The 27219-nt window shown below is 37.9% G+C and overlaps 1 protein-coding gene across 4 annotated transcripts in view; it reads left to right on the top strand.

Annotated features, from left to right (window-relative positions):
* The window catches only part of LOC754831 (transient receptor potential cation channel subfamily M member-like 2), a 92628-nt gene extending 68296 nt beyond the window's left edge, over positions 1 to 24332 (top strand). For all 4 annotated transcript variants that reach the window (XM_030973471.1, XM_030973473.1, XM_030973472.1 and 1 more), the window contains 15 exons: positions 5770 to 5892; positions 6505 to 6750; positions 7497 to 7671; positions 7975 to 8122; positions 8550 to 8743; positions 11913 to 12045; positions 13473 to 13548; positions 13997 to 14117; positions 14656 to 14810; positions 15480 to 15676; positions 16972 to 17058; positions 17950 to 18058; positions 20374 to 20516; positions 23408 to 23521; positions 24222 to 24332. In XM_030973471.1, the coding sequence (XP_030829331.1) occupies positions 5770 to 5892; positions 6505 to 6750; positions 7497 to 7671; positions 7975 to 8122; positions 8550 to 8743; positions 11913 to 12045; positions 13473 to 13548; positions 13997 to 14117; positions 14656 to 14810; positions 15480 to 15676; positions 16972 to 17058; positions 17950 to 18058; positions 20374 to 20516; positions 23408 to 23459 (1959 nt within the window). In that variant the 3' untranslated portion in view covers positions 23460 to 23521; positions 24222 to 24332. The remainder of the gene's footprint in view (positions 1 to 5769; positions 5893 to 6504; positions 6751 to 7496; positions 7672 to 7974; positions 8123 to 8549; positions 8744 to 11912; positions 12046 to 13472; positions 13549 to 13996; positions 14118 to 14655; positions 14811 to 15479; positions 15677 to 16971; positions 17059 to 17949; positions 18059 to 20373; positions 20517 to 23407; positions 23522 to 24221) is intronic.
* Positions 24333 to 27219: the final 2887 nt, after the last annotated feature.

The following is a 27219-nucleotide window of genomic DNA, read 5'->3' as shown; positions in this document are numbered from 1 at the left end:
ACCATGTGATTAGTGATTTACCCATACAAAACCGGGTAGGGGCGAAACCCAATGGGAAAAATTCCCCTACGGCCCACTTTCTTTGTGCACGACGCAAGTTGATGTGCGACCAGGCCAAATGCCCCCGGCTCTGCATTAACTTCATAAATCACTGACCAATTTATTACATAAACCCTATCCGTACCTTTCATACATGAAACCCTAAATCCTTTCCGTACTAATACGTACACCTTGGCTACTTCGAACCACCAAGCAATACTTAATTTATGCCACTAATATACTAAAAATACTTTTATTGGTGGAGATAATGGGGAGGTGGTGGGAATGTTTTAGACTCCGTAAATTTTTCTTCTTGTCCATTCAAAATGAAAGCCATAACTAGAATGAAAGCCCCTTCGTGCTATTTTTAATTTGCTGGCGGTATTTTCCGCGCTTGCTTGATAAGCGTACATACGCTTGTACATTTCCTTCCAATGTAATACAAAGTATTACATTTCCTAGCGCGTGAATTTCCCTCAAAAATGTAAACAACCTCTTGACCTACATTTTGTCAGCCTGTCAATAAACCATTTTAAATCGTTGTCTACTCTTTAAATTTTATTATTCACGGTTAATAAAAATAACAAACAACCAAATTTGCGTTTATGTCGTGGCTTTATTATCATTTTGAGATGGACGCTTATTTTGCACATTTTGATTTTCTGGGTGTCATAACAACATAACACAGATATATTGAATCATAAAAAATGCTTACAAATGCAATGCTAGGCCCCCCGCCTATGAAATCGAGTGATGCCTAGGCTAAACTTATATACATTAAGTCATTATATCAGCCCCCCGCCTATAAAATCGAGTGATGCCTAAAGTTATGCTAGGCCCCCCGATTTCTGTGCACTAAGGGAATATCTATGCTTAACTATTTACACTTTGGTGGAATTAACATTTCAATTGGCCAAATTAACCAATGTACATGTACAGGCATGTACTTTTTCGCCCTTAGCTAATTTATAACCCTCTAACAGACTACAGAGTATCGTAATAAACTTATCTCTACAACACCGGCACATCATTATGCCTAATTCATTCCCCTCAAAGAAGTGACTAAACCGTTAATGCCCATTTCGAAATGAAGCATTCGCAAAACTGGTCATTTACCAATGTCCACCTAAACCTGCCCCATATAACCATTATTTACTCTCCACAACTTTGTTACTCCCAAAATAAGGCACTCTTATCCCAACAACAAAAACATGATCTTGCGGTGCCGGACTCAAACTTTTTTGCGGGATTTACTTTGCTACCCGAACAGACTTAAACATTGCAATATAAGAACGCTGAAATATAAGAACACTGAACTATAAGAACATTGAAATATAAGAACAAACAACGTGTTTTGTAACATTATCATTGTTTAACTACTTGGATGAACCGAGATAGGACAGGCCCTCCTTCAGGTCAGTGATAAACCTGTCCAAACCCTCATTGGAGAGATGCAATCCGTCCGGCCTATATAAAGCCCTATCCGTATGCCTTAAGTCGGGGTGTGGAATGGCCTTTCCCCCATTCCTGCCGGCCAAGGCGCGAGCGTATCGGTTCGTGGCCCTCCTTCTATCGTCTAATTTTTCCTGCTCTTCGGACTACAGCATTTATATTCTACCCGTTCTAGGATGTCAGACCATATTATTGTCGTCTCAGTGTTCGATGTGATTAATCTGTTCACCGCATTCGCCATCGCCCTCTTCGAACATCCCTCTATGTCATTTGTGCCCACGTGTAACACTAAAACGGTCGGCTTCGTCAGGCCACTGGTAATCGACTCTAGCCATGCGTTTGTTTGGTCCAAGCGAAGGCCCCGCTTTCCAGCCCAATGGATGACCGTCCCCAAATCCATATCGGCGCAGCCAGTCCGCTCCGCCCTGCGATGGGCCCAGAAAACGATAGAGTCGCCTACTATCCATATTTGTTCTGTGGACAAAATAAGAAAAGAGGACTGGGCAGCATTTTGTATTCCAAAGAACATGCGTTAATGTGAACTTGAAATCCCATTGTTGCAATGACGACCTTCGTCATTGCCTTGTTTTCGTTCACATTCTGCCCCATTAATATTCTCCTGGTTTTCCTTATCGTCCAGAAATCCCATTCGTTTTGCACGTAGTGCTTGTCATCACTAATTATGCCCTTTCCTCATGTCCGTTTCCTTTCAAATTTCATAGGCCTAGTCTGTAACATCTCATCAAGGTCACTACATTCTTCGATTTTCGAAATCACTCATGCATAACCGTCCAGGCGCCATTTTGTCCTTTTCTGGTCCATTTTAAGGCCTTTCTTTCTTCCTTCCTATCTCCACTATCCTAGATCCTACAAACTTCTAACAAATTCCTCTAGATAGTCTAAGAGATGTTCTTTTGTCTGCGACGTATAACCTGACCTTCAAAATGCCATCTTCGTACTCAAAATTCAAATCTGAAACCGACTTCGTCAAAAATCTCTCAAGTTCTTGAAAAATGGACCCCTAAATAATCTAAAACTGCCATAACTTTCTCATATGAATTCCGTTTTGTATTTAAATCTCACAGTATCTTTATCTCATAATTGCATATAGCCATGCCAAATTTCACGCTCCAATGGATTTGCACAACATAAATAGCGCCCTCTAAGTTTTGGGAATTGGCTTTCTCTCTGTGGCCGCATCTCCATAATGGCTTGGCAAACCCGTACCCTTTTTTGGATTTAGATACTTGATGATATGCCCTTTCCAGCCATTTACAAAATTAAATACCCTATCACTGACCAAATTTGAGAAAATTGCCCTCCAAATTCGCCATTTTCAAGAAAATTCTGAAATAACTTCAACTTAATTGCTCTAAAATGGCGATCTTTATACCTAAATCAATGAAACTTGGCAGACATATGTATCCTTATACGTGACAACTGTTTACTAAGTTTGGTAAAATTCGAATATGTCAGCGCAAAGTAATCGCCAAAAATGATGAATTTACTATGCATTACATAATAGCGCGTTTAATGCGTGCAATACATTGCGCGAAGATAACAATGGTGTCAAACTGACCGCAATGAAGTGCCCTTTCGAATGATACCAAGTATAGTATATGTTCACACAGAAAATTGTGAATAAATCGCATTTGAACAAAGGTCACTACACGAATTCCGCCGAGTTTCCGCCCGAATCTAACACGTATCGGCTATGACGTCATTTTTTCAGACTGCTTTTCGCCCCTTAAACGTCCAGTGACATGCCGAGTTCCAATACGCAGGGCACCTCTTGGCCGGATTTTTAAAATTGGTCGATGGGGCTATTTAAGACGCCATTTTGTCCTATAAATCTATTTTAAATCACGTGTTTCGATAAGATTATCATAGATTAGAAAAAAAAGAGAGTAGTTTACAATAACAATCATGAAATTCTCTTTCTAATGATACCAAATACGGCCCATAAAGAGACATAAAGAGAGAGAGAAAAAACAATTTAACTCCGGTCATAATACAGATCCTGTACGTTTTCCGCTCATGCATTACACGCATATTCTATGGGGCATATAGGGTTCACGCCTTTGACCCCAAGAACAATCTTTATTGCAAAGACGAACATGCACCAAATCCCCTTGGTTTTTGCATGCAGTGCTTGCGAGCCCTTACGTCCTTTCCCCTATCCCAATTTCTTTCAAACTTCGTAGGCATAGTCACTACCATCCCATCAAGGTCACTGTTGAGGCCTTTCTTTCGCCCTACCTATCCCCACTATCACAGAAGGTACAGACTTCGTACAAATTGCTCTGGATAGGGCGAGAGAAGCTCATTCGTTTGACACGTAGAAACACGGCGTCATTGCACGCACATCGTTGTGACACGATTGCATTTCTAGTGTTTTCTTGCTCTTGTTCTGCATGTATGTTTGTTGTCTGCTTGACTTCGTTTTCATTTTCATGTTGTAGCACCATTATTATTATTAATGCTATTATTATTATTAGCTTATTTAACCTCTCGAGGCGAGGGACTTATTCCTCTGTGTGTTGTACATATATTCATTCCTGTGTATGCGGCCTCACCCTTACATTATTGGCCCCGGACACGTTAACCTCATCATTCACTCTGTTATATTTTGTACGTATACCTGGCGAATCAAATCAAATCAAATCAAATCAACCCCAACGGTACTTTGCAACATTGCTCATATTTAAACAACAATTATCTGCGATGCGCGGAGGAAGCCCATCGACCCATGTGCTGTATTTGGGCGTCCGAGCAGCCCGCCATAGCAGCGGTTGTAGCCGCACCTATACGAAAAGAATGGGAGGAAAACTTCGCCGCCAACATATCTCTGTATGACATGCATCTCTTTATCATGGCACTGAACTCATGCCTGGTGAGAGGAAGCGAACCATATGAGCAAAAGAAAGCCTCCCCACTTCCCGGGCGCATTTTCAAATATCTAAGGACCGCCTTTACGGGACAACTATACCCGCCTCAATTTCGTGTATTGAAATGGTGCAACCGTTTCCCCTCGGATCAGTTTTCGATTCCCTTAAAGAGAGACTCACCCGGCGATGTGGTGCACTGCCGGTGACTGCCACGTCCGTGAAACGCAGCATTCGATCCCGCCTATGCCGTGATGCCACTGTGTGATGTGCGACCAGGCCAAAATAATGATATGGACTCTCCTTTCTAATCAGGCCCAACGACAAAGGCCAGCCCAAAACCCGAGTATAATCCCGCTGGTCGCTCACGAGAAGAAATAATTCAGCGTTATATATCCAACTAATTATTCCAGTGCAGTGCTAACTTTAGTATTAATCCAAATCCTCAAATAATGTTTTAGACTCCGTAAATTTTTCTTCTTGTCCATTCAAAATGAAAGCCATAACTAGAATGAAAGCCCCTTCGTGCTATTTTTAATTTGCTGGCGGTATTTTCCGCGCTTGCTTGATAAGCGTACATACGCTTGTACATTTCCTTCCAATGTAATACAAAGTATTACATTTCCTAGCGAGTGAATTTCCCTCAAAAATGTAAACAACCTCTTGACCTACATTTTGTCAGCCTGTCAATAAACCATTTTAAATCGTTGTCTACTCTTTAAATTTTATTAAATGAATGAGAAATCACTCCAGTTCGAGAAATCACTCCAGTTCTAGAATCACATTCACTGGTTTATTACTACATACTTGTTGTTGTGCGTACGCTTACATTGTGCACATGCGATCTGACCCAGAGGTCAACTGGTTCATTTGCATATATAATACGATGCATATTCATGACAAGTATCAATGCCTGGTACTCATGAACAAGGTAGAAAACTTAATAGTTAATCTAGTTACATTGGTGGTGTTCATTGCAAACATTTGCTCCCGTGGAATTTGCTTGATGATCATGCAGAAGTATACTTCTTTGCTGCTCAGGTTAAAGATGGTGATGGCCGGTATTTAAATTTTGGTAAAGGTCTAAGGTCTTGTGTATTAATGATTCATGCATGCATTTTTTTTCACAGAATCATGATTAGAATAGTTGTGATAGGTCAAAGGTAACAGATCAGATTGAACTAGAAAATACTAGTATTTCATTCCAGGTATTGGGCTTTTGTATTACAGGTCTCCTTTGATTTGTATTCTGTAGTATAGTGTACATTAGGTACAATATGAAGATAATGATGTCCAACCTCAAAGATCATTTATCATGCCAGTTATCTTCTCTCTCTCTCTCTCTCTCTCTCTCCTTCCATCTCTCTACCCCTACATCTACTGCTAACTACAGTTGTCCTACATAGTCTTCTTGGTGCTGTATAGCTATGTCATCCTAGGCAAATTTGCGAAAGACTATTTTGAGTATGTGCTCATCATCTGGGTCGTGTCTTTGTGCACAGAGGAGTTTAGACAGGTAATGATGCAACCTTCTATTATACCTTTAAGCCTATCTATCAAGAAATTTTTATTTAAGTAAAATGTTACTGTTTATCTGCATGCGTTAGGGTCATAGGTCACTATCCTAATGATGGCTCATATTCAAAGCCGGAAGGATGCTAAGTGGTAGCACTATAGTTAAAGTTATCGCCCTTCTGGCGGTCAATAGATGACATTAGATAACCAAAAGGATTGGAAAGTGTAGTAGAATATCACAAAGAGCAATGTGTTTGTATTTTGATAGCTGAAAATTGTTTTGTAAAGAAAGTTTCAGTTTGGGCTGTATTTTAGTATTCAAATGTGACAGAATGATCTCCATCGTTCTGTTAAATGTATGAAAAATGTTTAAATGTTGTTATATGTATGAAGAAAAGGGGAAAAAAAAGAAAGAACCCCCTCCCTCCCCCCAAAAAACAAACACACAAGGTATATATATATATAAATAAAGGCTTATCATATACATGTTGTTCAATGACTATACACTGACAACAGGCTGAAGTAATGATGTCATCGGTAACCAGATTCTTGTACTAGCTTACCCAGACAATCCAAGATTGACTGCTAATTTAAATCCTTTGCTTCCATACAGATTGCACAAGGTGTAAACAGCAGCTGGTCGAGTCGCCTTTTAGCGTGGATCACCGACTACTGGAACATTCTTGATATGGCAACGCTGATCACCTTTGCAGTGGCAGAGATCCTGAATTTTGTCGGCTTTTCTGAAGCAGGTCACGTCCTCCTCTCCTTGAATCTGACCCTCTTTTTCATCCGTGCGCTCCATATCTTCTCCATCAGCAAGCAGCTGGGACCCAAACTCATCATGATCCAAAGGATGGTCAGTCGACCAACAACTTGCTCCTAATCAGAGATGTTTAAACTCTTAAGATCAAAATGATGGATTGCCATATATTGTTACAGTATAAAATACATGTACACTATATAGATGTGAAAGAAGTAGACTTGGCTGGCATGCAGTCTCAAGCTTGTTTATTCCATTGATTGGTCGACAAAGCTGATAAAGAAGTACCTTCTAGAATTGTGATCCAAAATAAATTCTGGCGATATTTGCCTCAGCTTTTTCTATTAGAGGGCTAGTATTTGGTATATAGTGTTAGTTCCAGGGTTGTGGATTTGGCATTTACCAGTATACAAAATTGACCACAGGGTACTTATCATTGGAGCTGGTGTAATTAAGGCAACATTTAGATCAAGGCATTATCCCCACATTTGACAAATATATTTAAGTTGTGATGTTTCAGATTCCCATAGGAACCAACTCACACAAGAATAGTATTCATGAGAAATAATACAATCAATAAGCACTTAATTACTCTGATCAATTCAATGAAGCTGTACATTACTTAAGACATACTGTGCCTTCTTGAAGAAGAAAAAACACTTTTGGACCAGACAATGTGTCAGAATAGTAGGATATTTAAATACTTGTGTAATAAATAATATATACCTGCAATGAATAATTCTTGTGAATTATCATTAGTGAATACCTTTGACAGGGTATAATTCAGTAGTAGTTGCCTTCAATTTAAATAAAAATATATCTGATTTTTCTTTCCCTGTCAGATGGTTGACCTGATGTTCTTTGTGGCCATCCTGGCTGTGTTCCTCATCGGTTACGGGATTGCATCTCAAGCCATCCTCTTTCCTAACGAGACGGATGTCAGTGTCATCATGAGAGGCATCCTGATGAGGTCATACTTCCAGATCTTTGGAGAACTCTTTCTTGAAGTCATTGAAGGTAATGAATGCCAAGCTTGCTCACCGCTGTGATTCATGTACTAAATATTCAGTCACAAGGTTGAGGGTCACAAATGCTTGTTAAGTGCATCTGTTCTGCTGCATGACATATCTGTATACAAATGCCTCTCTCGACCCAGTTGTCATAAATGGGTACCTGTTAAAAGATGAATTTGTGTAAAACGTTTTAGGATCTTAAAATGGCAGCTTGGGAAAAGCCCCCTCTTCAAAGAAATTTCCCATTCAAATAATTCTAATTTTGACCCTCGTATCATCATGATCTTTCCTCTTGTTGTTTCTATAGGTTCTGACTGCACAGACAATTCCACTCTGGTTGATGGTGTAGACTTTTTCCCATGTCCTGAACATTCCTGGATTGGCATTGTCCTCTTAGCTGGTTACATGATGATCAGTAATGTTCTACTTCTCAATCTACTCATTGCCATGTTCAGGTCAGTCAGGTCAACAAGTTCTTTAGCATTGCCATTTGAATAATGGGGATTTCTGACAATTCAATCTCTTTACTGATGTCAGATAGTGCCTTCAAATTTTAACCATACCCCACAACACAATTAGATATGATTACTCAACATTATATTTAAATTCTGCAATTATATTTGGATTGTCACTTATCAAGTGCAGCAATATAGCTATACGTAATCCCCTTTCACTCCCTCTTCCGGTTCTTGCTCTTCTTGTGATTTTTCTTGAGATCCTGTCTGGTTGATTCAATTTTTTAAGCGTTTAATGACATTGATTTCTGTTTTTTTCTTGTCTTCAGCCACCTGCAGATCCTCCTTTCCTACTAATTTCTGTCTGTTTATAAACAAATGATTTCATACTTTATCCATCATAATTATGTTGCCTTCTTTTGTGCAGTTACACCTTTTCAGCCATCCAAGACAACACCGACACCATCTGGAAGTTCCAGCGCTATTATCTGATCAAGGAGTACTTCAACCGCCCCACTATCATACCACCATTCATCTTGGCCTCTCATTTCTTCTATGCAGTACGCTTCGTCATACAACACTGTTGTAGAACTTGCACCCACTGGAAGATACCTGAACTCAGTAAGCATGATTACTTTATCATTAGAGATTAAGTTTAGATTGTACATGTATCTTCTTCAAAAATTTAGCAATCATTGGCATAAACTCACTTTCCTTTTGAGTTCAGTAACATATTGCACTGGATTTATAGCAATCACTTGAATACGGTAAAGAGAGAAAAGTGGATACTGGATATCAATAGATATCTCACTATGAACATGACTGACAAAGAAAGCGGACAAAATATACAGTTCCTCAGGAAGACAAAGGAACATCCCTTCACTGCTATTAAGTAAAAAATGTGTAGAACAGGTGTCACATGCATATTCACCTTTTTACATAATAGCAGTGAAGGGATGTTCCTTTGTCTACCTGAGGAACTGTATATTTTGTCCGCTTTCTTTGTCAGTCATGTTCATAGTGTCTCGTACCATTGTAGTGCAGTCAAATCACAGTTTTCCACCAATTTGGATTATTGTTGCCTTGGATAGACAGAACAATAGAATATAGTATTAATGACTGCTTTGAGAGAAATAGTTGTTTTTATACGCTCAAGGGAAGGTTAGAATTGTGCTATTGCCCGAGGCGTGCCGAGGGCAATAGCCCAATTGTAACCTTCCCGAGAGCGTATAAAAACAACTATTTCTCGAATATTAAAGCAGTCATTAATACTTTTATATGCCGAAAAAATTATGACTCCACCTTGGCCTTTCTCTAGTTTATCTGCACGGTTGTTTTTTATGAGTGTTTCTTTGAGAGTATAATAGATCTAGATTCTAGTCTAAGGCTAAGCAAGATATTTTTACAATTTTATGGGTGGGCCGGCCCTGTGGGGAATGTGGAGAAAAACCTGCGCTTTCATATGACACCTCACTTATTGAGTATCACCTTCAGGATCACGAGCAATATTAGCTTGAATCTCTGGTAATTAAAACATCGAGTGCGCAATGGCCAATGGAAATGCATTGAGATGTGTGTAATCTTTACGGGAAGGATCTGCATCTGTCCGTGACGTACAAATCACTACAATCACCAGCATCTGGTTGTCGCGTACTAGAATCTAGATCTAGACCTACTGAAAACAAATTATGGAAGATTTCACGTACCCTTTTTGGTGTTCTTGCTGTCAGCATGTCTGGATATTAAAGCAGTCATTAATACTTTTATATGCCGAAAAAATTATGACACCACCTTGGCCTTTCTCTAGTTTATCTGCACGGTTGTTTTTTATGAGTGTTTCTTTGAGAGTAGACTAGATCTGGATTCTAGTCTAAGGCTAAGTAAGATATTTTTACAATTTTATGGGTGGGCTGGCCCTGTGGGGAATATGGAGAAAAACCTGCGCTTTCATATGACACCTCACTTATTGAGTATCACCTTCAGGATCACGAGCAAAATTAGTTTGAATCTCTGGTAATTAAAACATCGAGTGCGCAATGGCCAATGGAAATGCATAGGGATGTGTGTAATCTTTACGGGAAGGATCTGCATCTGTCCGTGACGTACAAATCACTACAATCACCAGCATCTGGTTGTCGCGTACTAGAATCTAGATCTAGGCCACTGAAAAAAAATTATGGAAGATTTCACGTACCCTTTTTGGTGTTCTTGCTGTCAGCATGTCTCGAATTTGATCCTCATCCAGAAGTTGAAATCTTGGGAGAGTTTCTACAGCCATTTTTGCCTTGTTTGAATCGAGATATATTGCCGTACTAAAAATGCCGACCAATTCTTCGCACACGTACGGTATCCGCGATCGCTCAAACCTATGGGTAACCATGGTTACTGGGATTTTAGAACTATTTTTATGCCTCCGCCACCGAAGGTGGTGCCGGAGGCATCATGTTTTCGGGTTGTCCGTCCCGTTTGACCGTTATCACAATATCTCAAGAACCATTTAAGATTTAAACTTAAGACTCGGGAATAGTATTTATCACCATAGGAAGACGATCTGATTAGATTTTGGAGTACGTAGGTCAAAGGTCACAGGTCACAGAGGTCAACTTATGAAATTCCTTGTATTGAGTTTGTTAGCGCGATATCTCAAGAACCATTTGAGATTTAAACTTCAAACTTAAGGATAGTATGTATCACCATAGGAAGACGATCTGATTAGATTTTGGAGCACGTATGTCAAAGGTCAAGGGTCACAGAGGTCAACTTATGAAATTCCATACATTGAGATTGTTATCATGATATCTCAAGAACCACTGGAGATTTAAACTTCAAACTTAGTGATAGTGTGTATCACTATAGGAAAACAATCTGATTAGATTTTGGAGCACGTAGGTCAAAGGTCAAGGGTCATAGAGGTCAACTTATGAAATTCCATACATTGAGATTGTTATCATGATATCTCAAGAACCACTGGAGATGTAAAAACTTCAAACTTAAGGATAGTATGTATCACCATAGGAAGACGATCTGATTAGATTTTGGAGCACGTAGGTCAAAGGTCAAGGGTCACAGAGGTCAACTTATGAAATTCCATACATTGAGATTGTTATCATAATATCTCAAGAACCACTGGAGATTTAAACTTCAAACTTAATGATAGTGTGTATCACCATAGGAAGACAATCTGATTAGATTTTGGAGCACGTAGGTCAAAGGTCAAGGGTCACAGAGGTCAACTTATGAAATTCCATACATTGAGATTGTTATCATGATATCTCAAGAACCACTGGAGATTTAAACTCCAAACTTGTTTAAATTGCTCTATGGCGGAGGCATCATTTTCGACTGCGCGCAGTCAAAATTCCATCTAGTTTAGAACTATTTCCCGGTAACTGTGGTAACTGGGATTTTAGAACTATTTTTTTGAACTATTACATGGGTTTGGAATTTTACCGGGAATTTTACAGGAATAGTTAAAGTTTATGAATGCAATTTCGACCAATCAGGTGGCTGGATTTCTTAAGTGAGGTATATAATCAATGTTAAATCAGTTATATTCTTTCCTTTAATGTGTCCAGAGTCCGCAACCTCAGAACCTGATATAGGATTGGTTTACATTCATTCTTGATGAAATTTGATGACACTTACAGAAACGAAAATTCCAATGCTTGTCGAATGCGAGAAAAGGTGTGTACAACAAGGTAATACTGGTTATATTATAATGAAGAGTACAATACCATGATACTAGTACTAACCATATTTTTGGGGGTCAATGTTTGACCATCCTTTGTAGAGCAATGGTTGACTGATCAAGAAAAGAAGACCTTGGTTCTATGGGAAGGCATCAATGCAGATAACTACACAGCCAAACAGAGAATATTGGTGCAACAGAACCTCAATGAGAGAGTCAAAGAAACTGGTGACAGGTTGGTAGCTTTAAAAGGCATCGTTTAACAATGTTAAATCTGGAGATGCATGGCCTACGTACGTGCTTTCATTGTTTGTGATATGGTGTAATATTGAAGCCCTAAAATAATTGCGCTTCAAAATGATCATGAAGTTCCTCAAAAAGTAAAAATCTTTGAGTGACCGGTTTTACTCATTTTCCCCAATAGACTGTAGTGTTAGGATCGAAAACCGTTAGGAAACACAAAATTTGATTTCGATTTCCAATCATAAATATCTTGAAAATCAGATGACATGGGATTCATGTTATGTCATGTCATGTTATTCAATTATGATTGCAGCATGAGCTAAATCAAGGATTTTTTTAAAGGATCTGAGACAAAGTTACCGGAATCCTTTAAAAGGATAGTTGGGTTCTGTTGCAGAGGGCGCTACACAAAATATTTTTTTGTGAGATAATGAAAAACTGAGTGTCAAATTTGAAAGAACACACAATTTAAATGACAAAATCATCTTTGTTTGATCAAAATCGGTTCAGAGACGGCTGAAATATCCATGAACTTATAACGATTTCTAATATTTGTGTACCACCACAAATATTAGATGATTTGAAAAAAACGAAATAGCCCCTTTTGAACTGTATTTCAGCCAATGCCGATGTTGGCTTTTTGTCGGCATTTTTGTTTTGTTTATATTACGCCCATGTATTGTTATTTTTAATTAGATAATTAATTAACGGTCACCTTATTTTTTTGAAAGTGGAGCTGAATTAGTATGATCGTATTGGCTAAATTTCACACATTAGGGGTCTAAAATTACCTTCATAGCAATTTTAGGTTCTAAAAGGGCACTAGAAATGTCATAGATAAGAATAAGACCAATAACCATGCACTTTGAAGGCATTTGAGGTCTGAAAACAGAACTCAACTATCCCTTTAAGTAGATCTTGTAACATAATCGAGGAGCATCTTTGAATGCATTACAGACCCACTATCCAGGGCTCGACGATAGCAGGGGCCCAGGATGCATGGGCATCCCAGATCTATAGGTCTGGACCCTCAAAATGTAAACACTTTTAATATTATGGGGCTCATCCACACAGACCTGACAAATCTTAATTTGCATTCCCCTGAGCATAAAGATATGTTGGAGCCCTGTATTATATGTTTCAAGAAAATTTCAGCTTTGTAATTGTTCTTGTGTTAATTGCATGATTGCTTGTATCTTCAATTTTTTATACCTAATATCATTTTACTGATGAATCACAAAATGAATCTAAGAGCATGCAGGGACATTCTGATTTTTTACATGATATCTTTCTTTATTGAAAATGTTGAGCTAGAGCAGACTTTGATAGCTAGGGACTGTATGGCATTTTTCCTTCTGTTATCCCTGGTCTGTTCTTAAAACAATCTTGTTGAATTATAATATTTTTGTTTGTGCACAGAGTGGAAGACATGACTATAAAGCTAGACCATGGAGGAAAGGGCTTTGGAGAAAGACTAGTCAGATTGGAAAACGGGGTAAGTATCCCCAATCTTGTTTCTCTTATTGAAGAAGTTTTGCGATTAGTTTCAGCATCTTAGCTTAAATGCTAATCTTTAGTTGTGATTGTTGCTTGCATGTGAAGGGAAACTGATTTTTAATCATGATGCAGTGTATGAGTTCTTTTGAAATGCATAATATCAACAATTAGCAAAAGCTACTGTCCATACTATATTACAATTTCAAATTAAAACCTATTTGGACATGAATTTTTTTTTATACAAATAGTTTTGTCGTTGAAAAATCAAAGAAACGTTTACAGCTTGAAATACATTGTCATAAGTTGTCAACATTTGTCTCATTTGGCCCTATTTGCAAATTGAATAAATAAATAAAGTCAAATATTCATTTGTCGTCACTGCTGGATGTATTTCTGGGATATGTTTTCATTTTTATCAATATTGTTTGTTCTTCTTTTCATTGTAGATGGAACGTACCAATGATGCCCTGGATTGGATGATCAGTGCTCTTTCAAGTCTTTCAAGTAGCGGTAATAGGGAGGTCAAATTGGCACCACCCAAACTCAAGGACATCCAAAGGAGAGAAGGTATATACAAATATATCATGACAAATTGCTATCTTTGTGCAATGTATGTTAGATGAAATCATGGAAGGAGGATTTATTATTTATCTCTAGAACCCTCGATGTAGTGAGTATTTATATAATGCTAACCTGCTGACTACTGAATTCTCTCATTATTCCCAGAGTTTTTCACCAGGAATTGTTGTATGATATGACAGTTAAACCATAAATTGTAAATGGAGCTACATGAGCGCACACACATATCATTGTAACTCTGCCCATTGTTCTGCGTCAATAAACCTCTATCCAAGCAAGATGCGAGTCTATTTATCGTCTCAAGATTCTAATTATTAATGTGTCCATAATCTACAGTGTTATGTATTTGACAATGGGCCATGCCCCATAACACAACATGGTGGCAGCAGTGAGCCAATAGGTTTAACATGAACGAAAAGATCTAATAGTCTCAATTTGTTGTCCTGTTAAATGGGAAACTTACTCCTTTTAATGCATTTCAATGTAGTTTGCTATAATCATCCTCTTCTTTTTCTCTTCTTTGTAGATTCTTTAGACATTGCTGAGGAAGTAGCTAGATTTAAAGTGCCTGACTCCCTAGAAGCTTTAGGTATCATGATTCATAAGAAGTCTCGGGCCAGTCCCTATCCTGGGACTGCTATGAGAAGATTCCCTGTCCCAGACGACAAGGTTCCTTGGGAGGTAAGTCTATGACATGTGTAGAGTTTGAAAGGCAATGCATCTAGACAGTGCAAAGCTAAAAATCACCTTGTTATTTCGAAGTCTGTCAATTTAGATGTTATACCTTTGTACTTAGACCTGCCAAAGCTATGTTTTCCCACACGTCCCCAACCCCATCTCAGATTTTAGTATATCTGATCATTGTGTTAAGTTAATGGTCCTAGTATAGCTTAGAGGAGACCAAATTTGAAGTGAAATGACCCATTTGATGTTGATTTAGGTTCAGAACTCTGCAATACTTGGTAAAGTATGGGACATCCAATGACCAAATACCTTGGACTTTCACACTTTTCTTCCTCTTGATTGTTTGAGCAATGTTTATTACTTTAATTTGATGAATACATGAATAGATTGACATGGATGTTCAAGTTCATGATTATCTTGTATCTTGCCCAACGTTTTGATTTGGCTATGGTTTCAATAAAGTGACCTAGTAGATATTTTTATCCTGTTGGAGGATTTTCTTTAGTTCTCCTTTATTCAATTATATATGCCAAAAATTGAAACTGAAAACTCTGTCACTCCATGTGTTTGTGGTTAATGATAAGTGAAGGGTTCAGTGATAATATCTAAGCTAACTGATATTATATGAGCTAATACCTGTTTCACTTACTTGTTGTCTTCCACCAGACCGCTTTCCCGCTCTACACACCGGTGCGATACACTCATCGGAGTGTAGAGAAAGGTCCCCACTGGGCAGACATTGATCTCATGAGCATGCCAGAGAGCTCACGTCCAGTACTCCTCTACAATCAGATGGATGAGCAATGTAAATACAACAGAAGGAGTCACATGAAGGCGTACCAAATCAAAGACGGGCTTCCACTGTGAGTTAGATGTCATTTGAATAGATATTATGATAATCTTACATCCATTAGAACTATCACACTCCTTCATCTGTGATTGTTTTGTAACTGTCGCATTGCAATATGCATCTGGGGTTGGTTTTTATGTTTTCGGGTTGTCCGTCCGTACATACGTCCCGTTCTCGTGAGCGCGTTATCTCAAGAACCGACTGATGGATTCCTACCAAACTTTGGTCATGTATGTAACTTACAGAGCCAATGAACTGATTAGATTTTGGGGTCACGAGGTCACAGGGGTCATTATGTATGTAAAAATAGCCTGTGATCGCTTTATCTCAAGAACCGACTGATGGATTCCTACCAAACTTAGGTCATGTATGTATCTTGCAGAGCCAATGAATAGATTAGATTTTGGGGTCATAGGTCAAAGTTTACAGGGCTCATTATGTATGCAAAAATAGCTTGTGATCACATTATCATTAGAACAGATGGACAGATTATCATGAAACTCAGAACATGTTTGTATCTTGGTGAGGCACTGAACTGATTAGATTTTGGGGTCATGAGGTCAAAGGTCATGGGGCTCATTATGTATGCAAAAATAGATGGTGATTGCATTATCATTAGAACCGATGGATGGATTACCATCAAACTCAAGACATGTATGTATCTTGCATTTGGGGTCATGAGGTCAAAGATCAAAGGGTCATACATGTATATGAGAAATAGCTTGTAATCATGATATTCTGAGAACCTGTTAATGGATTAACACCGAACTTGAATTTGAAAATTTCTGTTTTGGTTTGTTAAATTGCTCTATGACGGAGGCATCACTTTCGACTGCGTGCAGTCAAAGTTCCATCTTGTTCATTTTAGGTCTTTGACATACTGTACTTTAATATAAATGCTTAAAAAATTTATTTGTCAGAAGATCATGTGATGTTTACAGTAGCATGTCAGGTATTGTCAGCCCTAAATTGAAATCAACGTAGATAATGTTAGACCAGCTTTGGGTCAAATTATGACAATGTTACAAACATGATGTTCGGTCAATATGACTCTTTGTCCAGAGGGGCCAAAGTGAGGCTCACTCATTTTAACCGTGACAACCATTGTTGACTTTGGTCTATTTGCTAGCATGGAAAAATGAGATCACAATAAAATTCAGAATAACATTAGAAAATTACAGATTCTTAAATGTTTTCTGGAGCACCTCATTTGCTGTTTTTTATACTCTTTATCTTGACAACTTGCAAGTAATATGCGTAAATTCAGAATTGTTGAATTTTGTTTTATTTATTTCATTTGCCTTGCAGAAATCCCAAAGGACGTACAGGACTCAGTGGTAGGGGTCTACTAGGAAGATGGGGTCCGAACCATGCAGCTGATCCCATAGCAACAAGGTAAACAAACACAAACGATAACAAATAATTGGCCCAGATGTGCTTTACCAGGATGCTCGAGTGCTCATAATCATGGCTTTCTCTGCCTCTCACAGTCAAACTTTCATGAAAATGGCATATGATATTTCAGTTATTTCAATGTATTCCAGGAATTTCTTGCCGGGGGGGCACCATGTGGGAAAGAGAATATATATATTTTTTTTTTTAGTCCCAAAAAAAATCGCAACGACTCAGCCAGCCACTGAATAAGGGGGGGGGGGGGTAAGAGGACACTTTTTTTCGTTTTTTTTTTAGGTCCAGAAATTTTTAAATTTGACATTTTGCTCCGTTGGGGGGGGGGGGGGGTAAGGTTACCTTTTTAGGTCAGCCATTGGCATTTTTGTTTCTTTTTTTTAATAAAATTTTTAAAAAAATAAAAAATTGGGGGGGGGGGGGGCTGGGGGACACGTCCCTGTTTTTCAGTATATTTTGAGCGAATTTAGGGCTGATTTTAACATATTTTTTTTTGGCCGGGGGGGGGGGGGGGGGGGGGGGGGGGGGGGGGGGGGGGGGGGGGGGGGGGGGGGGGGCACGTGCCCCTGTGCACCCCCCCACCCACCCCCACCCCCGGATCCGCCGCTGTTCCTATATACAGGTACACTTCTCATATACACATACACATCAAAATTGTACCTATTAATGGTTTTGTTCTTTATTTATGCCACCAAAATTATCCATGTACTTCTGAAAGAATTTAATTTGTTTGCTGGTGCGCACTATGTAGAAAATAAACTGGTCCATACTTATAAATTGCCATATGAAATGAATGAGGTCAATTGTTGTAACTGCCATGAATCATGGATGGTAGTTTGATTGGGATCATTTTCTATCACCTCTTATCTTCTTTGACAGATGGAAGAGGAAGCCAGATGATGGATCCATCTTAATGGATGAAGACAAGCCAGTCCTAGAGTTCATTGCTATACAGAGAGTGGATAATCAGCAATGGGCAATACCCGGTGTAAGTAGACGGACATCTTGAGTATATTTGTTGTAAATGTGTGTTTTTTTCCTGTTAATAATCTACCTATGAGGCTGATAAATTTCAACCCAGGGAAAAGAGCTGGAACATTCTCTCATTATTCATCATGATGGAGATTATGTAGTGAATGAATACTAGAAATAACTTGAAATCGGTAAACAATTTAGTTTTTGTCTCGCCTGCGTAGCAAAAAAGCGAGACATAAGCGCCGCTTTTTCCGGTGACGGCGGCGTCAACATCAAAAACTTAACCTAAGGTTAAGTTTTTGAATTTTTAATATAATTTTGAAAGTACAAGTCCTTAGACAATGAAACTTGGATTGAAGGGTTATCAAGTATCCCCAATCATGTGATTTGAATTTCAGGTCACAAAGTCAAGGTCAAAGGTCATTTCAGGTCAACAGACTTGGACTATGTTGTGGCATCATTATCGAAAACTTAACCTAAGGTTAAGTTTTTTAATTTTTGATATAATTATGAAAGTATAATTTCTTAGTCAATGAAACTTGGACTACAGGGTAATCAAGTATTCCCAATCATGTGAGTACAATTCAGGTCACTAAGTTAAGGTCAAAGGTCATTTTAGGTCAACAAACTAAGACTTTTTTTGTGGCATCAACATCAAGATTTTGAATTTTTGGCATATTTTGTTCAAATTCCATGAAACTTGTACACAAGGGTTATCAAGTATCACAAGTTTTAGGTTAGTAGACTTGGATATGTTTTTACAACTTAATATGAGAATAAATAATCAATTTTTGTTATTTGATCATGATTCTTAGTCAATATTCACCTCAAAATGCTGATAATATTCAGAGGATTTCATTTTTCGGGGCCTGCTAGTGGGCCACCCTGCCTATAAATAATGTTCCAACCTCAATTTTTGTCTCGCCTGCGTAGCAAAAAGCGAGACATAGGCGCCGCTTTTCCGGTGACGGCGGCGGCGACGGCGACGGCGTCAACATAAAAAACTTAACCTAAGGTTAAGTTTTTGAATTTTTGATATAATTTATAAAGTATAAGTTCTTAGTCAATGAAACTTTGACTATAGGGTAATCAAGTACCCCCAATCATGTGAGTAGAATTTCAGATCACAAAGTCAAGGTCAAAGGTCATTTCAGGTCAACAGACTTGGACTATGTTGTAGCATCATCATCGAAAACTTAACCTAAGGTTAAGTTTTTGAATTTTTGATATAATTTTGAAAGTATAAGTTCTTAGTCAATGAAAATTAGACTATAGGGTTATCAAGTCTCCCCAATCATGTGAGTAGAATTTCAGGTCACTACGTTAAGGTCAAAGGTCATTTAGGTCAACAAACTTTGACTTTGTTGTGGCACCACATAAAGATTTTCAAAATGCTTCTTTTTCGTTATTTTTCAACCGATTTTGATTCTGATTGTTTCATATGATAGGGCTAGGAGGGGGATTTAAAATTTCTACACAGAATCGTGAAATTCATTATCTATGCTAATTTATGCAAATTTATTCGAAATCATAAAAAAGGCTTCTCTTCTCCTTCATTTCTTGACTGATTTTGATTTGGTTTGCTTTATATCGTAGAGCTAACTTTGGTATACTAAACTTCTACACAGAATTTTGAAATTGTTTTCCATTAATTAATTATGCTAATTTATGCAATTTATTCGAAATCACAAAAAGGCTTCTTCTCCTTCATTTCTCGACTGAGTTTGATTTGGTTTGCCTGATCTGGTAGAGCTAAATTTGGAACACTAAACTTCTACACAGAATTGTGAGATTTTGCTCTATTGATTATTTATGGTACTTTATGCAAATGAAATGAAATTACAGTATGTCCCTTCCAGGGCATCAAATTTTTATTTTTTGACCAGTTCAAAAGTGTACCACATAAAATTCACGATATTTGTTGTTGCGAGATGCGGATCAGCGCTACGTCATTGACGTTCTGGTTTATCATATTGAATTGCGTTATGCAGGCGAGACCGCCGAGAGCGTTTCCCTTGTTCATCATATCGAGTTGCATAATGCAGACGAGACCGCCGAGAGCGTTTCCCTTGTTTCATCTTTAATTGTGAGCTTCAACAATCTGTACACTATCAACTATGTATCTCTCGTTCTTTAATAGTGGCCCATGGGACAATATGATACATATAATGATATTTTGAAAATATTCCCCCCAAGATGGGTCATTAGTATGTCTATATAATACTTGGTGGCCGGCAGCTGAATTTCAGAAATATTTGTGGTCCCTTTTGCAAATCAATCAAGAATCCCTGCTCTATATGCTTGTAATGTTTATATTTTGTAATACAGGGTATGGTACAGCCAGGTCATTTGGTCAGTGAGACTCTGAATAGAGAGTTTGGAGAGGAGGCCCTGGGTGCTCTCAACAAGACAGATGATGAAGCTGCTCTCATCAGGAACATGTCAACAAGCTCTTCTCGAACGGTGTTGAGGTGAGGAACATGTGCTTTTGAAAAAAAGAGCTATAGTTATGTTATGTTTGTATAGCACACATTGTATCTTCAGTAATCTTTCTATGAGTGTTCAAAGAGCTTTGGATTATTTACCCTGGCACTAGCGTAGCTGCTCTGATGAAGAGCTTGAGCATTCAAGGATTCTATTCCTACGGGTACCCATTTACTCCACTCGGTCAGGTGTGGCGAATGTGATCAATATCCTTACAAGAACGTTATTGCTTGGACTGGGTTTAGAACCTTATGTTCCACTGCATGTCCAATCATCTTCATGGTTTATCATGGTTTAGCATCCGTTTTTTCCCATGCTGTGGAGTTAGATGTTTGCTCATTGACCAGGGTTGACAGATGCTCTCACATCTTCTCCTTTATCCAATGACTTATCTATTTGACAACACCTCCACTCAGGCGCGGATCCACGGGCCGATTCGAAGACGGAAGTGATGCATTTCTCCTCAAAGTTCCGACATCCAGCCAACAGCAGTGACAGTTGGTGAAGCAGTGATTGCCCCGGTAGAGAATGCGAGGAATTTAGGTGTAATTGTGGACAAACCTAACGATGGATGATCAACTAAAGAACGTCTGCAGATCTGCCACAGCTGCATTACGAACTATAGGGAAGATCAGAAGATACAAGATCAAATCGGCTACACAAACGCTGATACAGTCCTTCGTGATGAGCAGACTGGATTTCTGTAACAGTCTACTGTATGGTCTCCCTAAGAATAAGATTCGCAAGCTCCAACCCTACAAAATGCTGCAGCTAGAATCATCTCAAGAGCCCCATGCAGACACAATACTGCACATCTTCTTCATGAGTACTGGCTCCCAATCGAAAGAGAATAATCTTCAAAATTCTGCTCATCACTTTCAAAGCCCAGAACGACACGAGTCCTGCCTACATCTCAGATATGATGTCACCTTATGTTCCTGCACGCACACTCAGATCTTCAGCCCAGCACCTCCTGCAAATTCCTTGTCACTCAACTCATTTCTACGGTAACAGGGCTTTTGAAGTGGCTGCCCCAACTCTCTGGAATTCGCTCCCTCTACATGTCCGTCAAGCTCCCACACGACAGACTTTCAAAACCCTTCTTAAAACTTACCTGTTTCGTTTGTAATTTTTGACATTACTTTTCATCTATGTATTATAATTAAGTATTAAGTATTTGCTATTTGTATTAAATTTGTTCGCAATGAATTCTCTTAGCTACATGTCTTTAGTTTAAGGTCTTTTATATTTCGTTCTTAATTTGTAACTATTTAAATATACTTGTACTTGCTTGTGTTTAGCTCATCCGCCCGATGGAACACTAAACTTCTACACAGAATTTTGAAATTGTTCTCCATTAATTGATTATGGTAATTTATGCAAATTTATTCCAAAAATAACAAAAATTGCTTCTTCTCCCTCATTTCTTGACCGATTTTGATTTGGTTTGCTTCATCTGGTAGAGCTAAATTTGGATTACTAAAGTTCTACACAGAATTTTGAGATTTTGCTCCATTGATTAATTATGGTAATTTATTCAAATTTATTCCAAAAATAACAGAAAATGATTCTTCTCCTTCATTTCATTTTTAAAGTTTTGTGCAAAATATTAGGAGGATTATTTGCAAATTTGATCCCTCACAGAAAACACTTGATTTGTGGATTAAAAAGAGGAGAAATAAGAGGTTGAAAATTAAATGTTCAGAACGCATTTTGTTTTCAGCAAAGCGCTAAGCCTGGGCGCTACTAGCGCAAGGCCAGGATACCTAGGCATGGCAATCACACTGCATACCCCCCCCCCCCCCCCCCCCCCCCCCCGTTGCACACACACTTTGGATCAAATTTTTATTTTTTGACCAATTCAAAAGTGTACCACATAAAATTTACGATATTTGTTGTTGCGAGATGCGGATGAGCGCTACGTTATTGACGTTCTGGTTTTACTTTGTAAAGTGCATAGAAAAACTTTGGTTTATTATGCGCTGAATAAATCTACCTTTATTATTATTATTATGATTCTACCGGCCCGCCCCCCCCCCCCCCCATCCCCCAAAACGGTAAAAAATAGGATAGTAATGTACATTTTACTTTTAATGCCTCCGCTACAAGTAGCCGGAGGCATTATGTTTTCGGGTTGTCCGTCCGTACGTACGTACGTAGGTATGTACGTACTTCTGTCCGTACGTCCCGTTCTTGTGATCGCATTATCTCAAGAACCAAGTGATGGATTCCCGCCGAACTTAGGTCATGTATGTATCTTGCAGAGAAAATGAACTGATTAGATTTTAGGGTCACGAGATCCAAGGTCAAAGGTCACAGGACTCATTATGTATGCAAAAATAGCTCGCTTCTGTTTTGGTTGTAAAATTGCTCCATGGCGGAGGCATCATTTTCGACTGCGTGCGGTCGAAGGTCCATCTAGTTTTAAACAAAAAACAAAAGCTCACTGACCCCCCCCCCCCCTCCAAATTTTGTTTCCCCCCCCCCCCCCCTCAACAACATATTAAAAGTGGTCCTCCTCTCCAGCATCCCCCCCCCCCCCCCCAATCCCCGCTTATTCACCCTCTTGCCACCGGCTGGATCCACCCCTGCCTCTACGTACTTGGTTTTTATGTTTGATTTCCCTCTGGAAGTGATGTGAGGCCATTATACTTTCAGACTGACATGTCCATATGAAACTGTATTAAGTGAATATGTGCATAATCATCTCCTGGTTAAATACTTTAATATTTGGTCAAATTTCAATGGTAATTTTCATTTTTAGGCAAAAGAAAGGGTAACTGCACCTTTGTGTTGACAATCTGTCTCCATCTTCGATTTATATGTCAATTTTCCAATACTGACTATAAAAATGACTATGTCTTTGTTCATCATTCAGGTATACAAGGGTTATGTGGACGATCCAAGGAACACCGATAACGCCTGGATAGAGACGGTCGCAATGAACTTCCATGATGAAGATGGTTCTGGCTTTGATTCTTTCACTCTGGAGGTAAGAACACCATCACTCATGGAATCAAAAATGTGTTACCAAGTAAAAGGTTTTGTATGCCATCATGTTGTAAAAGGATTGTAGAATCGAAGCAGCATGTGCCTGGTATATGATCGATGTGTGTGATCTGTAGCAATGCTTTTAATAGATGTTGAACATCTGTGCTATAATCTTTTTTTATATTTGAACAATACGTTCAATGTATAATTTGGATTAAATTAATTGACAAATCATTTTGTTTTTGGTAATTTTGTATTATGTATGTAATATGATATAAATCATGAAGTATAACACAAAGAGAAGGATAACAAGAAATTTAATTCTTGCAGCAAGTGTGCTGTTTATGAAGGATTCTTATCTATTGAATTATTATACTAATGGCACAGATTTAAGAATGTAATGTTTCTGTGTCATAAATTTACATTAACCTGTGTGAATTAGACCATTTAAAATTTTGGGCAAGTCTAAGATATTTTGTCTCAAAGATCTGTTAATGACATCTTCAAAGTTTTTATTAGGTATACATGATGATTCATCAAGTTGACAGCCATTTAAGAGCAGGAATGAAAATGGCTTCTGAGATGTTGCTATTCATTTATTTTTCTGTAATGTTGTTAACATATGGGGCATCGAATGACTACAAACCTTGTACTTGCCTTTTTAAGATTAAGTGAACAAGTCTACTTTTCTTTGTTTACAGGCTAGCGACGATGCTCAGAGTGCAGGGTGGCGGCAAGTCAGCTCCAAGAGCCCTCTATTTGCCAGTCACATGGCCATGCTCAAGAAGGTAGCCGATTTACATAAAGCTGCCTTCTAAAGTAACACCCGTCCTCTGTAGCGGCAGGTGGCCCGGCAGCAACGAAGTTTCGATCAGCCAGTCACGTCTTTCTGCAAGGTGCCTTTGGGGTTGTTTTCATACCTCCACTCTTTTTTATGTGAATATCTCAGAGCAAACATTCACTGCAGATGTTGTCGTCCATGTTTTAAAAGTAATGAATTACGGTGTCAAATCACAGAGTATGTTTTTAAATGTCCATATTGTGTGACCATGCATGTATGTCTGTAAATGTTATTTTTTTAGCGAATCCTGATTAGAAAGAGTAAGTGGGAAGAGATGTGCAATTCCTTTTATTAAAGAGATCAGAGAAGTTCGTATCATTGTATGATGTATCTATATTAGAATGATTTGCTTGTATATTAGCTGCTTATTAGACACTGCAGCACTGATCTGATTGATCAGATTAATATTTTCTCTCACAAATAGATGAATTTTCTGGAATAGATCTCTCGGCTTATTTTTTTTAAAAACATTGTGCCATTCTAATTTTCTTATTCTGCCATGCCCTAAACACCTGATTTAGTTTTTGTGTGATTTGTTTTTATTACATCAAAACCTCCCTTGCCAATGTACATTGCATTATAGAGAGGATTAGATAGAGAGGATTAGTAATTATACATTAAATCTGGTACATTGCGTACCCATTTGCTGGGATTACATTGTTCTAAAAAAGGAAAGAGAACCAACCAGTATGAAGAATTATGTGGGTATATAGCCAGATAACATTGTCTGATTTGGGCTTGTAGGGGGTGTGACTGTCAGTTTAAGCAATTTCCTAACCTAATTGATAATGAGGAAAGTAGGGTAAATACCATTGTATTGGGCACTGGAAATGTGTGCTCAAGCTTATTACTGGTACCCTTTGCCTATTACCGTATTAAGTACTCATGCACTTTAATTCTATTTTTGTCAACAACAAAAAGGAGAGAGATAATCAAAAAGATAATTGTGTCGAAGGACAATTAAGTTATCGCAATCGTTATGCTAATAGAAAGAAGAAAAAAATTCTTTCATGTATCTATGTGATTATAATAATTCATCAATTATCTGACCACTCTAATCAGAGAAATGATTAATTATCATAGAAGGGTAGGAAAATTGAAGAAGTTTTTTTTTTTAATGATCAGTCATTTACATTTTTTGATGATGGAAATACTGAATGAAGTTTTCAATACCCTTCTGGGAAGAACTAAATCCTAAATGTTGTGACTTTTATAATGTTTGATGACTGTGCATTGGTTATCACTTGTAGTGGGTTTATTTTTATTTTTACATTAATTACATAAATTACATATATTTCATATCAATTAAAGGTAATGCAAGGTTTCGGGAAATATTGAAAATTGGGTGGATGGTGATTCTTTATAATTTTGATATATTTGGATGCCCCTATGGATGTATTATAAGCACTAGAAAATTTAGCTCCTAAAGCACTTCTGCTTTCGAGAAAAATTGAATATTAAAATTTACCGGTGCTCCCGGTAAATTTCGATAAATTTCAAATAGTCCCTACAGCCGTACAACAGTAGCTGCGACCATGAAAATCTCAGAATATGTAGATATGATATATAATTTCCAAACGGGAATAGCTAATTGATCAATTTTGGTCGAGAAACATTGTTTTATAGCTTAATTAATATCTTGACCTTGAGAGGGAGCTATATACAACATAAAGATTATTTACAATTTCATAACTTTCGACTCAAGTTGAACCGCGACAACGATCACTGAATATTGTAGGATAACATATGCTTCCAATATGTTCATTTGAACCAAATTCACAACCCCATACCAAAACTTTGTATTACCTTTAAGGTGAAAGAAACAGATAAACAGTGAAATGTATAACATAAGTGAAGTCTATACCATACAAGGTATATTTTGATTTATTAGATTTCAACAGCCAAAACATATATACATTTTGTTTTGTAGGAAAAGATATTATGCAATCCATTATTCTTTTGATACTTAATCCACACATATACCTCAATAATATAGAATTTGCTGCTGTATAAACTAGTAAATATTATCTCCCTATGTTTTAAAATCATTACCAGTAAATACTGTACATGAGGTTGTAGTTTGTTCAGTTTTGTTTTTTTTTCAGCAAAAAGGTGCCTGTTTGTTATATCCTGTTTTTACAACTGTATAAATGCTATTATCATGGAATAGGAGCAATTGAAGTTGATCACTTTATATTTTAGTAAAGGAAGCACAGTATTTTACCCTCATTTTTCAAATTTCCTGAGCATGTATTGTTTCCATGGATCATTTTCCAATCCCTACTGAACTCCCTGGTACCAGTATTCTCTCCATGTACTATGCATGCAGGATTAACAGACTACATGTACATGTATGTAGCTAGTATCTGTCTCCTTTCAATCAGGATATCCCCTTATTGAAGGCTGTCATGTTGATGTACTGGGCATTGTTATGCTAGCTCTGTTGAGTCATCCTGGGGTTGGGTGACAAAGAGTTTGCTGTTTGAGAGTTTCATTAAAATTCCCATGATCCAGATAGTACATTGCATATTTCGTCACCCTAAATTCCCAGATACACATTCTGTCGTCTACTTCAAATTTGCCATCATCCCTTGCGATTAATTTCTACTTAGGTGTATTTTCTCTAATTTATATGGTTTATTTAGAATGATAGCCAAATAGGTGTATGTTCTGTAAACAGGGATGACAGACGATAGTTATAGTTATGAAAACTTTGTTTCTAATTATAATCTTATCTATTTTCTAGTTATTTTCAATGATTGATCAAATGTAGTCCTGCCAATTCGTTGGATGTAATGTGTACAGGGTAGCCAAGTGATCGGTTTTCATTATGAAAACCCAGTTTTTAAAAGAGTTGG

This window comes from Strongylocentrotus purpuratus, unplaced genomic scaffold (assembly GCF_000002235.5).
Source record: "Strongylocentrotus purpuratus isolate Spur 01 unplaced genomic scaffold, Spur_5.0 spur5_scaffold_6, whole genome shotgun sequence".
NCBI classification, from domain to species: Eukaryota; Metazoa; Echinodermata; class Echinoidea; order Camarodonta; family Strongylocentrotidae; genus Strongylocentrotus; species Strongylocentrotus purpuratus.
This window is presented reverse-complemented; position numbering and strand designations above follow the sequence as displayed.